Source organism: Talpa occidentalis, unplaced genomic scaffold, assembly GCF_014898055.3.
Source record: "Talpa occidentalis isolate TD23 unplaced genomic scaffold, MPIMG_talOcc4v2.1 talOcc4.17, whole genome shotgun sequence".
Lineage (NCBI taxonomy): Eukaryota > Metazoa > Chordata > Mammalia > Eulipotyphla > Talpidae > Talpa > Talpa occidentalis.
In genome coordinates, this window is record NW_023601754.1 from 38,294,996 (window position 1) to 38,310,995 (window position 16,000).

The following is a 16,000-nucleotide window of genomic DNA, read 5'->3' on the forward strand; positions in this document are numbered from 1 at the left end:
CCTAGCAGTGACCCTTGCAGGGCGCGGGACCCGGCACGCATGAGATGCGGCCAACTGCCCCGAGGCCCATGTGAAGCGGCGTGGACGCGCCTTCCTTCCCCGCCTCCCGTCTCCCCCCGGCCCTCCGCGCCCAGGGTGTGCCCCTGAGGTCGCACGACCTGACGTCCAGCGACTCAGCTCCTGCCCTCGTCAAGACGGAGTCACCACGTTCAACTCCGACCCGTCTTTCCTGTGACAGCTCACAACCCACCCAACCACCAATTCCACTGCAATGCCTGGATTTCCGTTCCTAACCTCACCTCAGACTGGAAGCCAAGAACAAAACAATGAGTTATCTGTCATTGCTTCTCCCCAACGTACAGCTGCGGCTCAGGGTCGCTGAGGAAAGGGCCTGCTCGAACTGCTGAAGAAATAATTGCTAACCTAACTGTATGCATGAAATGGTGTCTTTGAAGAAAGACAGAAAAAGAAACTACTTCAGGTCAAAAATGAGAATTTTTATGTAAATTTAACCTGCAGATAACGAAATTCTTATTTAAGGACTTTTTATTTCGGGATGTTGTAAAGTGATCCCAGGTGACAGATCTCCAATGATAGAAGAAATGAGGATCCAAGAGATCGGTGCATCTGTGGATTAAAAAAAAAAAAAGATCATCTGTATAAAACATGAGTAATATTCTGTGGTGAAGTTAGGACGGAATTACCGTGAAAAGCCTCAGTGACATAAATTGAGATGGGACAAACTGATTAATGTTCTAACTCTAAATATTCTGACCCCTCTGGATCAGAGACAAAGTCATGGAAAAATAAACTGCCCAAGTAGATCTCATGGGAACAAGGAAGAATCCTGCCTTCGCTGTGGCTCAGAAATGCCAGCCTCAGCCTCACTCAGCCCTTGAGCACACTAGTGGGAGCTGATCAAGATATCGAAACCTGAGGACAGATTAGGCCCCACCACCCCATGGATGCAGTGGGCTGTCTTTTAAGGACTGAGATGGAGAAGTCATTCCCTGGGGTTCACCCCATTATGCCAGCCATCCAGACACACTGTTAGCGCTGCTTCAGGTTAAAAAGAAGCCTTTAAAAAAACAATGAAGCCTTCTGAGATGTTTAGCTTCACTGCTGCTGGGCCGTCTGCCTGACCCATGGGCTTGGTGAATGGCCCAGCTCCTGTTAACTAGGTTTTGGGGTCACCTAATGCAAACAAGCCTGGCCATTCATTTTCCATCTGGTGAGAATCTGAAATATGGCTGTAGGTCAAGGCCAGCCTGTGCTAGGTACTGGATTGAGAATATGGGCTTGGTTTCATTCATTTGTGATGTCACTTCCTATTTTTTGGCCCCTCATGGTGCCTGGCTGGATATAGGGAGACGAAGAAGAGGCGGCGAGGCATGGGTAGAGGGAAGGTGGGCTGCAGAGGCTTTGTCTACCTTCATGCCTGGAGTGAGAGAGTGAAATGAAGGAGAACATGATTCCCCATGTGGGAGGGAGCGGAGACTTACCCAGTGAGACCAGAAGCCTGTAGGTCTCCAGCATTACTTCCCGATACATGGTCCTCTGGGTCAGGTCCAGTTGCTCCCACTCCTCCCAAGTGAGGGTCAAGGCCAAGTACTTGAAGGTCATTAAGATCTGGAATGTTAAATGGAGACAGTCATTATGGCCTTGGGGCTCTTGCAGGAATCAAGAATCTGCTTGGTCACTGCTAAAGGCGCAGAGACCCGAGGCCTAATCACCAGGCTCATCTAGGGAGCCGAACTCTGAGTAGTACTCAGTGTGGAGGCAGAGGCTGCATTTTGGACACAATGCAATTGTGTAGGAGAGAAAAATCTGTCATAGGGGAAACCACTGGAAAATGACACGAGGTCAGGACAAGTTCACAGGGCTAGGATGGTCGTAGCACCATCTCAGGCCTTCTCTGTCTGTGTTAAAGGGTCCAAAGTGTCAGCTCTGGGCCCAGATTCCCAGGTTTCAATCCAGTCTTTAAAAAACAGGTCTTGTGAGGTGCATGTCTTAGGGAAATAACTTCACTTATTGGAGCTTCAACTTTCTCACAGATTCAATAATGGTTTCCACTTCACTAGTTTATTGTGGAAATTAAAGAGAAAATGTTTCAAAAGCAAGCTCTGGAGTGGATGGATTATATAAAGGACTCCGTGGTGTGTGTGTGTGTGTCTGTGTGTGTTTGGAATTTTTTTTTAATTTAGACTTTAAGACCAGTTCCAGATTTACAGAAAAAAAAAATCAAACAGTTTTCATATTACCACCTCCCACAATTTCCCCTCATCTCCCCCCATATTTACTAGGGTTTTGTTTTTTAAGATTTATTTATTTATGTATACAAGAACTTGGGTACAGGCCAGAGGTGTGGGGGGTGAGAAGATTCACCAGAAACAGGGGAGCAGAACAGGCAGACTGACTGAAATACACTGCTGAGGGGAGCAGTGGGCGAGTCTGGAGAGGTCTGCTGTGCCATGAGGTTAGCTCCCTGGCCAGCTGGGGATCGAACTTGTGCTGCAAAGGCTGCGGATAGCTTCACAGTGCTGTGCTTAACCCTTTGCTCCATCAGGGAGGCCCTTCACTAGGGTTTTAAAATTTTTTTTTAAAAAACTAGAAGGCTATAGAATAACTTTTACATCTCTATGACAGCTATATGGATTGTGGCACAGTTACAGGTTCTGGAATGGCTGCCAATTCATATCCAATCAATGTAAATAATGTCAAAAGGAATCAAGTGAATTGATGTTGACATTTTTGTGGTTTTGTGTGGAGGCCATCTTCACTCAAGTCTCAAGCACAGCAGGACTCACTGCAGTGTTATTTTCTCCTGCAGATGATTTAATGAGACATTCAACAAATCTGTTTCGAGTCAACCAGATAGTTGATTTGTTGCTTGGTGAAAGTCCCTAAGATATTAATATCTTAGCGTGGTACTTGTGTGTTGTTACAATGAATAAACTGACATTGACACATTACTATTAACTAGTTTATTATTCAGCTCATGTTAGCAATTATCTGCTGTCCCTTTCCTGGGTCAGGATGCTGCTCTCAGCTGCGAGTTTCTCAGACCTTGCTTGTTTTGATGCTATTGAAAAATCTGAGGAGCACTGGTCAGGTATACAATAGAATGTCCATCTAGTGGAATTTGCTGTTTTTTCCATGATTATGGGGCTTCCTCCTAGGTTCTGGGCGTGGGGAAGACCACAGAAGCAGAACACCATTCTCATCACAGATGAAGAGTATGTGCTGTCTACGCGATTTACGCGTGACTTGATGTTGGCTTTGATTACTTCACTAAGTGCTGTTTATCTGGGTTCTCCACTGTAAAGTTCTTCTCCCACCATCCATACTGTACTCTTCTTTGCCCACTGGGAGCTCACTCAGTTGGCTCCTGCATTCCTTTGACATGCTCCATTGTGTGGTTTTTTGAGTACTTGCTGAATTTTCTGGCATGACAAAATACCCCAAGCTCATGTTGCCTATTTCTTGCCCTAGACTCAGCCATTTCTCCAGGAATCCTTAGTTCTTTTTATTAGACAACAGTATTGTTACAGGGTGGTCCCCAGGAAAGGGGGAGGTTCCAGGTTCCCTGCCCCACCCAAGGAAGGGTGGAGCTGAGCAGGAAGAGGAGAAGCTGCAGAAGAGACTGAGGAAGGAAGGAAGCAGGATGGAGCCAGGAGACCTGGAGGAGGAGCATGGAGCCTAGAGACACGTGAAGAAACTGCGCTTGTCTTTGGGTTGTGGACTGGGTGACACAGACGTGGGTGAGACCCATGGGGAGGTGACCATGGCAGCTTTTATTTTGATGTTGATTTTGCTCTTTTCCTTCCGGGCTTGTCTGGTTGTTTCTGGCCCTTTTCTGTGGGTCCCCACTGGAAGATGCTTTAGACTTGTGGCAGGCTTTGGGGCCTTGTTCTGGGCCGATCCCATATGGATGGACTTTTACCCACGAGGGGACGGGTAAGTTTGGGTGCTTCATTTAGAAACTAGACTCTTTGCCTTACCTGTATTGTTTCCTAGTTTTATTAAAGTTCCTTCCCATTAAAGTCTCCTATGTTTTGTGTTGATGCGGCTGATGGCAGAACCCATTTAGAATAGGCAGGTTTGTGGGGTTTGGGCTGCCCCTCTCCCTGCCCTATAACAGATTTGGCGTCCAACGTGATTTAGGACAGAGCCATCCGTGGTTAGTCAGCCCCATGGGGAAATTGGCACCCCGTTTTGTATCGGGGTTGCTCTACAACAGTATCACAATCAAGACTTGGGCACTAACTGTGCTCACTGCTACTGATTGTTGTTGCTTCTCGTCTTCCTCAACTGGCAAAACAAAGAAATACAAGTGTATACACTGACTCATATATACCCTCTGTATTTGTTAAATTACACGAGTTCCTATTGAGATCTCCAGCTCTAATCTACGGCCACATGGATCATTCTTGCCCCTCTCCTTGCCGATCTGTAAATTCCTGCTCCCACAGTGAGAAACCCAGCTCCTGCCATCCTCCAGCCATTGCTTAATAGTTCAGTCCGGTACACTGTCAAGCTATTATCAGAATTGTTTATCAACTAGAATAAAGTGCATCTTTCCACTTTAAAGTGCACCTTTACTTTCATAGACTGCATTATTTCCTAAGTTACTTAGGTCAGCATCTTTCCGTCACTCCTAGGAGAGATTGTTTCAGACATTTCTAATGTAGTCGGACACGCTTGTTGAGTCTGCAGTATTTGCTGGGATCCATCACCTAAACTGTCACTTTAATTTGCATGTGGGTTTTGACAAATGCTTAACAGTATCATAGAGAATAGCCTCAGTCATAAAAATCCCCTGTACTTTATACATTCATTCCTCCAAATTTCCCCCAAGACCCTGACAGCCAGTGAATTTTCCATTTCTGTAGTTTTGTCCTTTATTGAATGTCTCACAGCAGGAGTCATACAGTCGCCTTTTGAAATTGGCTTCTTTCACTTAGCAGTTTGCATGTGTGACTCCTCCACACCCTTTGTGCCCGGACAGCACATTTCTTTTGCTCACTGAATCCCACTATATGTACCACAGCTATGTGCCACAACTCCTTTATACAGAATGACTTTCAGTTTGGGGCAATTTGCTTTCAGTTTGGGGCAGTTTGCTTTCATTTTGGGGCAATTATCAATAAAGTTGCAAAAACATTCATGTGCAAGACTTTGGACATAAGTTTTCAACTCAATAGGGTAAAATACAGAAGGGTGATTGCTAGATCATATGGTCAGACTATATTCAACTTTTTAAGAAATTTCCAGATTGTCTTGCAAAGTGACTACATTAGTCTACCAGGCTGCCAATAATTGGGTGGCTTAAAGAAAACTTAATTTTCTCAACAGTTCTAGAGGCTAGAAATCTAAGACAAAAGGTCAGAAAATTGGTTTCTGCTGAGAGAGCTCTTCCTGGTTTGCAGTTGGCCACCTTCTGTGTGCGCATGTGGCCTCCTGCTATGTGTGTCTGCATGTGGGGTGTGTTTGTGTGGGGGGAGCGAAGGGAGAGCTCTGGTATCTCTTCCATTTCTTATATGGACACCAACTCTATTGGATCAGAGTCCCACCTTTTTGTCCTCACTTAATCTAATTAGCTCCTTAAAGACCTTATCTCCAAATACAGTCACATTGGGGGTTAGGACTTTAGTACACGGATTTGGGGGGACCCCTAACAGTTTGAATACCACTTCGCAGTTCCAGCAGCAATGAATGAGAGTTCCTGTTGCTCTACATACTCGCCAGAATTTATTACCAGGTTTTAAAAGTTTTTCATTGAAGAGGTGTGTGTTTAGGGGTATCTCATTAATGTCTTACTGTGTAATTTCTTAAAGAAATATGTATGTCTTTTCTTATGCTTATTTGTCTGATGTGTATCTTTTTGGTAAAGTTTTTGTTCAGACTTTTAGCCCATTTTTCAAGTGGGCTATTTGTTTTCTTCCTCTTGAGTTTAAGTGCTCTTTGCCTCATGTATTTTGATGCTCTGTTGTTAGGCCCATTCACATTAAGAATTGTTTTATCTTCTCAGAGAAGTCACTCCTTTATCATTACACAACGCTTCTCTTTGTCCCTGACAAATTCTCTTGCTCTGAAGTCTGATATTAATATAGTTGCTTCTGCTTTCTTTTGATCAGCGCTAGTGTAGTACAGCTTCTCTGTCCCTTAATATTTAACCTAGCAGTGTCACAGGTAATATATATTTGGGTCTTTTTTAAAATGCATTCTGATAGTTTCTGTCTCCATTTGGTGTTTCTCTGCCATTCACCTTTAAACTAATGATTGATATCGTTGGATAGAGTTATAATTACCTGCTTTTAGCTGTTTTCTATTTGTTGTACTCATTCTTTGTTTCTTTTTATACTTTCCTCCTTCTCTGCTTTTAGGAGAGAATTCTATGCGTCTATTTTGTCTCCTCTCTTAGCATGCCATTGTATTTCTTTAAAACACTTTCTTTAGTGGTTATTCCAGAATGTATAATATATAACTACTAATCTAAGTCACCTTTCAAATTACACTGTGCTCTTCATGGGTCATATGGGTACTTTATAACAGAGTATTTTCATTTCTTCACGTTGTCCTTTACAGTGACTGCTAACATTCATTACACTTATCCATATGCTCTAAATGCCCAACACATTGCTATTATACTTTGAAAAAGGGTTTTTTGTTAGGCTAAAAATAGAAAAAAATAAAACATTTTATCTTACCTTCATTTACTCCATCACTCTTCCCTTCTTTATGGAAGTCTGGTTTGTTTGTTTTTAATTTAATAATTTATTGTGATTTATAACTCCTTTTTTGAATAATTTTTTAAAAGATTTATTTATTTATACAAGAACTGGGGTACAGTCAGAGGCGCAGGAGGGTGAGAGAATTCACCAGAGCCAGAGCAGGGAGCAGAACAGGCAGACTGAGCAAAGACACTGCTGAGGGGAGCAGCGGGTGAGGCAGAAGAGGTCTGCTGTGCCATGGGGGGAGCTCCCTGCCTGGCTGGGAATTGAACCTGTGCTGCAGAGGCTGCGGACAGCTTCGCAGCGCAGCGTTCCACCCACTGTGCTACCGGGAGGCCCGATTTATAGCTCTTTTTAAGAACATCAGTCCATTAAAACATGGAGAACTAAGTATGCAAAAAAAAAGTCTGCAAAACAAAACACACTTTAAGCATGTTTAAGTAGAGAGACTATCTGAAATTTAAAAATTTTCAGTCACTTTATTCTTAGGCTGTGGCAGCCAAGTAGCCCTTAACTTCAGCTGTAATAAGTCTCCAGCTTCATTGCAGATTCCAACTACTATGTTTTCTTCTGTCATTTGCACTTCAAAACCTTCCTTTAGGGTTAAACTGGCTGTGTGAATGGCATCTTCAAGTTCCAGATCTTCATTTTATCTTTTCTCAAGGAAAGTTTTCCCTTTCACACAGTTCTTTCCCATGGCTGTGGCCTTCTAGGCAAAGTAAGATCCAGATGGATCTGACTGAAATAAAAGGGTGTCCTGTCATCCTGACCACAAACAAGAAACACCAAATGGATGAACACCACCTAACTGGGTGTATTCTTGTATCACAGAAGCTACTCTCTGTACCAGATGAGGGGTGGGAATGTGTCCTTGGTGAACAAGGTAGTGCTGCTGAGCTGGTTCTCAGGCTCTATAAACAGCACTCTGCAGTGTGGGCCCAAGCTACTATTCACCAAAGCAATATTCTTGGTCATTGGTTCCACTTTGTATATACTTTGTTTATCATATAGAATAGATGTTTCTTCTCAGCTCCTAAAACCACACCATTTGAGCTTTAATTACCACTGAAGGTGCTCTTAAGATATAGCAGCCAATGCATATTCAACCTGGACGTGTTTACCAGGTGGGTAGAAGGTAGTCAGTGAAATGTGCTCTGTTATCTTCACACAGCAGGCCACGAAGTCTGAATTTCTCATCTATATCATTACCCTTTTTTAAAAATATTTTTTGCAAAGCAGGTTCCTTCAGATTTTATTTATCTAAGCCTTTATTCCCCCTTCAATTTGAAATAGATTTATTTATGCATACAAGAACTGGGGTACAGGCCAGAGGTGTGGGGGGTGAGAAGATTCACTAGAGACAGAGTGGGGAGCAGAACAGGCAGATCTATTGAAATATACTGCTGAGGGGAGCAGCGGGTAAGATAGGAGAGGTCTGCTGTGCCATATGTGGGTCACCTCCCTGGCCAGGGATCAAATTCAGGCAGTAGCAGTGATAGTGCTGAGAACTTAACCCCTAGGCCACCAGGGAGGACCTCTTCTGATTTCTTTCAATGTCTTCTTTTCTTAGATTTTTGCAGATTGAGTAGGATATGCCTAGGTATAGATTTTTTGATAACTTCTTGTGCTTGGTATTCTTTTTATTTATTTATTTATACAAGCACTGGGTACAGTCAGAAGCGCCGGAGGGTGAGAGAATTCACCAGAGCCAGAGCGGGGAGCAGAGCAGGCAGAGTGACGAAATACACTGCTGAGGGGAGCAGCGGGCGGCAGGAGAGGTCTGCATGCCATGTGGGACCCTTGCCAGCGGCCGGGGATCGAACCGGTGCTGCAGAGGCTGCGGGTAGCTTCGCAGCCCAGCGCTCAACCGCTGCGCCACCAGGGGAGGCCCATTGTGCTTGGTATTCTGAGGTTCTTGGATCTTTGGTTTATGCATGTCATTAATTTTGGAAAATTCTTAGCCACTTAAAATATTTCTTCTGTTCCTCTTTTTTCCTTCTGGTATTCCTACTTTATGTCTGTTACCTCTTTTGTAATTGCCCCACAGGTCTTGGATATTCTCCTCTGTGTTTTCTGCTCTTTATTTTCAGTCATTGTGGACATTCTCTATGTATAAGTTAAGTCTTCTATGCTTATTTGCTGGTGCTGAAATGAGGTAAACTATCAACTGAAGGCCCTCCCATATTACTACGCTCATAAGGTCTCTTTGCATTGAGGACATTGTGGTTCAGAATGAGGCTAGATTTGTGGGTTAAGATTTTCTTAATTTAGTGCACTTATACCATCTCTGAGTGAACATTTGGTGCTAAATCAGAGAAAACTTCTAACTGAAGGTGTTCCCACAGTCACAACATTTGTAACACCTTTCTCCAGTGTGGATTTTTTCCTATCCTGCTGCACAGGATAGGCCTTTGGCTAAAGGTTTCTCCCACTAACTTCAGACAAGTTTTTAGTGGTAAATCAGAGCCGACCTTAAACTGAAAGCTTTTCCACATTTGCTGCACTTCATGAGTCCTTTCTCTTGTGTGAGATCTTTGGGGCTGAATAAGGTAGGTGCTTTTGCTAAAGAATCCCCCACATTCCTAATCTCCTAAACTTTACTCCAACAGGAACTCTCATATTTAACGAGGCTGGAGCTTTCTCTAAAGGCTTTCCCACACCCCTTGCATTCAGAAGGCCTTTCTCCAGTATGAATTCTCTTTTGTACAATAAGTCTGGAATTTTGATTACAGAATTTCCCACATTCGCTGAACTTTCAAGACCTTGACCTATTAGGAACTCTCTGGTGTTGAATGAGGCTAGAATTACAGTTAAAGAATTTCCCACATTTTTTGCATTCATGAGATTCTTCAGTGTGAATTCCCTGGTGTTCAGCAGGCTGAAGCTTTGAGGATAGTCTCTCCCATATTCACTGCACTGATAAAGCCTTTCTCCGGTGCGAATTCACTGGCAAGGATGGGTGTGTGTTTTAGGCAGAACTCATGGTCCTTTCTGTAGTATGCACTCTGCTGCTGGGTGGGTGTTTGTGTTGGAAGGCTTCCCTGCATTCGTCACACTTCTGATGGCTGTTTCCTACGGTGAATGGCTGCCCCACACCAGTGGGCCATGCAGTTTGCAGCCCTGAACACACAAGGCCTCGGCCACATCTCTTCTGAAGGGTTCTCTCCACTGTGCTGCGTTATAAATGTTCCTATGAAAGAGTTGTCTCCCACATGCCCCATGTTTGGTTTCTGCCTGGTATGTGTTCCCCTGTCCTTGACTTTCAAAACTGAGATACGTCTCACACAGCAGGCTTTCTGGGGAAAGGGACCTGCGTGGGGAGTCCTGACCTGTGATATGTCTTCTATAGGAACATTCTGCTCAAAAGGTGCCTTCTCTTCTTCCACTCCATGCAAATAACCTAAAAGTAAAGAAATGCAAGTGAAGGGCATGCTGACTTTGGTGGAAAGGGCAACCCCATCACAGATGTACATCTGCTGTACCAATAAATGCGTCCACAAGATTGCTATCAGGAGGCGGGAGTTGGGTCAGGCTGAGGAAGCAGTTGCTATGTGGTAATGTTCCTCTGAAAGTCACAGTGTGGGGGAATGAAGGACACAGGGTAGGCCAAGGCCAAGGCCAAGGCCAGGAGAATGGCACGCGGCGCAGGGAAGAGAGCCAGGGCCTACGACTCACGCCAAACGGCTTCTAGCAGCTGCTTGCTGATGACACGTGAGCCCTGCACAGAGAGTGTGTTAAGGTCCAAGAGAGCCCAGGTGCGTCGGAGCAGTTCATGGTCAAAGACCACTTAAAGATACGCGCACATCTCACAGCGACGTATGGGGGCGCGTGATCCGACATGAGTGGGCAACACGTGAGAGAGAGCAGTGGGGAAGAAAGGGTGACGTGTGGAATTCTGACAGCTGAGGATTTGCCCTGACAGAGTTTGACAGAATAGAAACGACAAGTTGGTGAAGTGTGAAAAATGGGGAAGAGAAGGTAGAAATGAGGTGTGGCCACTGGCACTGGCCCCAAAACAAGAGTGGCGACAGGACAGACTCACGGTCTGACTCGAACTCACCCTGATGTTGTGTTCCCCTCCCACCTGCTGCTCAGCAGGGCCAGGACCCCTCAGACTGGAGTCCTGTCCCCCGACCCCTGCAGTTCCCACAGCGCTCTCCCTCCCCTCAGCTGAACACAGCACCTGGGGGTGCAGGTGCTAAGGAAGTGGGGACTGCTGCCCAGAGCAATTTGGAGCAGCGGGCTGGGGAAAGAAAACAAAGTATTCCACAAAACCTCACGGGAGGACCTTGCAAGAATAAGCCATGGCCACATACACAGCGACCCGTCAGCGACTGAGTTCCCAGCTGGGGCAGAGACACAGGTTTGCGAGCTGGGGAAGGGAGCAGAATCTGGGTGGAGGTTGCCTGGTCAGAGAGAGGGAAACAGGGTGGGGTCCTTGGAGTGAAGACTTGGCCCCCTTCCTGGCAGGAGCTGGGGCTGTGTGGGAAGAGGGCAAGAGTGGAACAGCTCAGCCTGAGCAACAAGAACACCCACACAGGGAGCCAGGGGAGGGAGCAGCACTTAAGAGAAGGGTCTGTCCTGGGAAGGGAAAGGCAGGCCCCGAGTCAGGCCTGGGCAGGTGTGAGAGGCTTACCTAGGGAGGACACCAGGGCGAAGTTCTCCAGCATCACATCAAAGTACAGCAGTTTCTGCGCCTCGTCAAGAAGAGCCCACTCCTCCCAGGAGAAGTACACGGCCACGTCCTGGAAGGTCACTTGGCCCTACCACCGAGAGGGGACATGAAACAATGAGCAGGCTCCAGGGACCCCCAGATCACTTCCCTGTAGATGCAACTCATGCTCACTCTTCTCCCAACGCCCATAAACTAGATAAGGTGTCAGATCCTGGTGCCATGTGCGCCTGGTCCCTCCTTATGGCTCAATTAATTTCTGTGTCTGACAGCAGGCAGGTGGGCACATGGGTGCCATATAAGCTCTGGCCCCCAGGCAAGGCTTCACCTCTTCTGCCAGGCATTTCCCAGGAAGTTCTCCAGATGGTGTTTCCCCGAAACACATTTGGGCCCATCCTTCGCCTGAAAGTCCCTAGTACGTGGGTACTGGCGACATCCGTTCACATTCCCTCTGTGTGTACATTGCTCTTTATTTTATTTTTAAGATTTATTTATTTATACAAGCACTGGGTACAGTCAGAAGCATGGGAGGGTGAGAGGATTCACCAGAGCCAGAGTAGGGAACAGAACAGGCAGACTGATGAAATACACTGCTGAGGGGAGCAGCAGGCGCGGCGGGAGAGGTCTGTCGCGCCATGTGGGACCCTCGCCGTTGGCCGGGGATCGAACTGGCGCTGCAGAGGCTGTGGGCAGCTTCGCAGCCCAGCACTCAACCACTGCGCCACCAGGGGAGGCCCTGTACATTGCTCTTTAGACAGCACCTCTCTCATATCCCTACACCAGGGGCCCCACAGCGCCTCCCTGCCCCACGCCACTCCCTGGTTTCCCTGCTGCTGCTCACCACATGGCTCATGACTGGGCTTGGCAAATGCAAACAGGATCCTCACTGCCAACGGCCCACTGCCTGTTGCGGGGGCAGCCTGACCCTTGCTACGAAAGCCTCACTGTCTGCTCTGTTGCTTCTGTCAACTTCAGCCTTTCAGAACTACCTATGAACTTTCGCTCCCGCCGGTCCTCTTCTGTTTCACTTGCTGTTCCCTCTTTAGTCACACCCTTCCTCTACCCGCCTAATCATCGTCCCAAGCCCAACTCCCTGCTGTATTGTTTTTTTTTTTAAAGATTTATTTATTTATGCATACAAGAACTGGGGAATAGGCCAAAGGTGAGAGGGTGAGGGGATTCACCAGAGACAGAGCAGGGAGCAGAACAGGCAGATCAACTGAAATACACTGCTGAGGGGAGCAGTGGGCGAGACAGGAGAGGTCTGCTGTGCCATGTGGGTAGCTCCCTGGCCGGGGATCCAACTCGTGCTGTAGTGGCTGTGGACAGCTTCACAGATTTCGTCTTAACCCCTTGCGCCACCAGGGAAGCCCTCCCTGCAGCATTATTTACAACAGCTAAGACAGGGAAGCAGCCGAGATGCCCATTGACGGTGGATTGGGTAAAGATGTGGCATTTATGCATGATGGAGTTCTACTTGACTGTAATATAAGGGAAGATGGACGGACCTCAGTGGGATTATGTGAAGCTAAACTAGTCAGAGAGATAAAGACAAATAAATACTGGTTATTTCACCAATTTGTGCAATATAGGGAAAGAAAGCAGATGAACAGACAAAACACAACAGAAATAACTAGTAGACACTGATAACTGAATTGAGGCTACCAGAGGTCAAGAGCATAGGGGGTGGTAATAAGGGTGGGAGGTATTATAAATGGTCATGGGTATTTAGTTTTATTTTTTAAAAAAAGCCAACCCTGGTCTCCCCTCCTGTGGTTCTCTGAATGCTCTCAGTTCAGGTTCAACCTCAAGTATTTGTGCATCTTGATACTTGTGCCTGGAATAACCTCCCTCACCTCTTTTCATTGGTTGTTAGACACAGGAACCCTTTCATGTAAACCCTAACCCAGAATAAGGTCCTTGGATAGAGTTTCTTTTTTGTTTTTTTTTTTTAAGATTTATTTTATTTATTAATGCATACAAGAACTAGGGTGCAGGCTAGAGGTGTGTGGACCGAGAGGATTCACCAGAGACAGAGTGGGGAGCAGTTCAGGTTGATGTGCTGAAATACACTGCTTAGGTGAGCAGCGGGCAAGACAGAAGAGGTCTGCTGCGTCATGTGGGTCACCTCCCTGGCCGGGGATCGAACTCGTGCTGCAGTGGCTGGTGATAACTTGATAGTACTGAGACTTAACTCCTTGCGCCACCAGGGAGGCCCTGGATGGGAGTTTCTTAATCCCAGGCCAAAGGGTTAGGAGAGAGAGGCTGAGTCCCAGAGCATCACAATCCCAGAGGCCATTTGTGTGTATGGGATCGGGGGAGTTGTGGCTAGTCAGGTCCTACTCACCTGTGTAGGATCCTTAAGTGCTCCTGAAGCCATGGAACCTGTGGGAAGAGGGGGGCCATGAGAACCAGGGAAGGGCACCGTGATCGCAGGACTCCCTTGCATCTTTCCTGGTCTGGAACCGGGTGACCTTGGGCTGACTGTACAACCTCACTACTCCAGTCCTCAGTACTGCCTCTTATCAGCTGTGAGTCTTTGGACAAGGACTCACCCTCCCTGTGCCTCACTTTGTATATCACCCTTTTCATTTTGTTCTTTTTTCTTTAAAAAAGATTTATTTATGCATACAAGAGCTGGGGTACAGGCCAGAGATGCGGGGGGTGAGAGGATCCACCAGAGACAGAGTGGGAAACAGAACAGGCAGACCGACTGAAATACACTGCTGAGGGGAGCAGCAGGTGAGTCAGGAAAGGTCTGCTGCGCCATGTGGGTAGCTCCCTGGCTGGCCGGGGATCAAACTCGTGCTGCAGAGGCTGTGGATTGCTTCATAGTGCTGTGCTTAACCCCTTGCACCACCAGGGAGTCCCTTCATTTTGTTCTTTCACTGAGCATCTTAAAAACCCCCCAAAACCTTTCTCTGTTCACAAGCCTCCCTGGATCCCAGCACCATTCGAAGGCAGATCCGGGGGCACCTACCTGCCATGTCAGGCACGACTCCCCTTCACACACTGTTCCATGCAAATAGCATGGACCGCAGGCTCCTGGGAGAGCCGCCCCCCCCCCCAAGGCCTTGTACCTGCTGATTTCTGCCGTAGCACCCGCCACACTTCCTCACATTGCTTTCAGAAATGGGGCATCACCCAGGTGCACCCTCCTTCCCCCTCTGGACACTAAGGCCTCGGTTGTAGTGATCAGAACAGTTTCCCCTAATTTAGGGCTTTAGGAGACAAAAATCGGACGGGAGACAGGCAGGAGAGGGCTCGAAGGACTAAGCACCACCCCAGGCCTACTGGTGTGGCCAGTGTGGCCGCTGACTCGGAGTCTGTGGGTGGCCAGTGACAGGAGCTCTCGCCACGCGCCTGCAGCCCGGTCCTGAGGTGGGATCGGCCCCGTCCTGAGGTGGGATCGGCCCCGTCCTGAGGTGGGATCACCCCAGACGGTGCGCCTCCGAACCTCAGACTCACCCAGGTGTGGTGAGCACAGCGCTTCCTCCTGGGCTGCCTGTCTTGGGGTGTCTCAGGTCCGACCCTGCTCCCTGAAGGGATCAGCCCCGAAGTAGCCCGAAGGACCGCCGCCACGTGAGACCGGAGGTCCCGCCTCTGTCTTTCGCGCCAAATGCAAACCGTGTCTCTCCTGCGCCTTCATTGGGTCAGGGCGCTGCCACTCGGCGCGGAGCATTCTGGGTAGGGCTGCAGCAGCCTCACGCGCAGCGCATGCGGAGGAGGAGGAGGGTGCCCCACCCTCCCCCCACTCTGGCCCCGTGCTGGGGGAGTCACCCAGGTTGTTTGGCATTGTTGCCCCGGATTGCACAGCAGAGTGTTGATACATATTACTTCAGGCCCCCTGGAGCGCAGCACGGGGCCCAGGGGCCAGAGGTGATTTCTCGTGCTCCTGAAGGCTGCGTTCCCTCGTGTCACTGAGCGAAAGGGCGGCCGCTCCTCCTTGGAAACTATTATTTTTAAAGATTTATTTATTTATGCATGCAAGAATGGGGGTTCAGGCCAGAGTTGCGGGGGTGAGAGGATTCGCCAGAGACAGAGCGGGGAACAGAACAGGCAGACTGACTGAAATACACTGCTGAGGGGAGCAGCGGGCAAGACAGGAGAGGTCTGCTTGCCGTGTGGGTAGCTCCCTGACCAGGGATCGAACTCGTGCTGCAGTGGCTGCTGTCGGCCTCATAGGTTGCGTCTTAACCCCTTGCGCCACAAGGAGGCCCCAACAGTTGCTCTTCAAATGAATGTAACCTCAACAGTCAGTCGGTTTTGTGAATTTTAGTATGTTCTGTGCTGAGACAGAGAAAAAAGCCTCCAAGAGAAGGTCACGGCAAGGCAGGCAGAAGGGGGACATTGGCTGCCCTGGAGCAAGCAGACAAGGGTGGCGCTTTGCCCCCAGTTCCCACCAAAATAAAATCCTTCCTGCAAACGTTGCCGGCGGTGATTGCGTTCAATGCAGCGAGCACCACTCTTTCATCCACATGGGATTTCTTATTCCATGTGCTGATGAGATATACTCCTTTCAGGAATCTTGACTTCCGAGTGCTGTGGAGGGATAGGACGGTGGCTGCCACCTTCAGGGTTGGGGTTTGTGTAC

General features: G+C 47.7%; 1 protein-coding gene and 1 pseudogene across 1 annotated transcript; both read right to left on the bottom strand.

The window, feature by feature from the left end:
- Positions 1-469: 469 nt before the first annotated feature.
- On the bottom strand, positions 470-14,995 carry LOC119250241 (zinc finger protein 560-like). The gene is made up of 6 exons (XM_037518013.2): positions 14,875-14,995; positions 13,754-13,791; positions 11,371-11,497; positions 10,064-10,134; positions 1,503-1,629; positions 470-627 (listed from the first exon to the last, which is right to left on the bottom strand). The coding sequence occupies exons 2-6, from the start codon at positions 13,784-13,786 to the stop codon at positions 536-538; spliced, it is 450 nt and encodes a 149-aa protein (XP_037373910.1). The 5' UTR covers positions 13,787-13,791; positions 14,875-14,995; the 3' UTR covers positions 470-535.
- On the bottom strand, positions 7,220-8,080 carry LOC119250276 (proteasome subunit alpha type-2-like; annotated as a pseudogene).
- Positions 14,996-16,000: the final 1,005 nt, after the last annotated feature.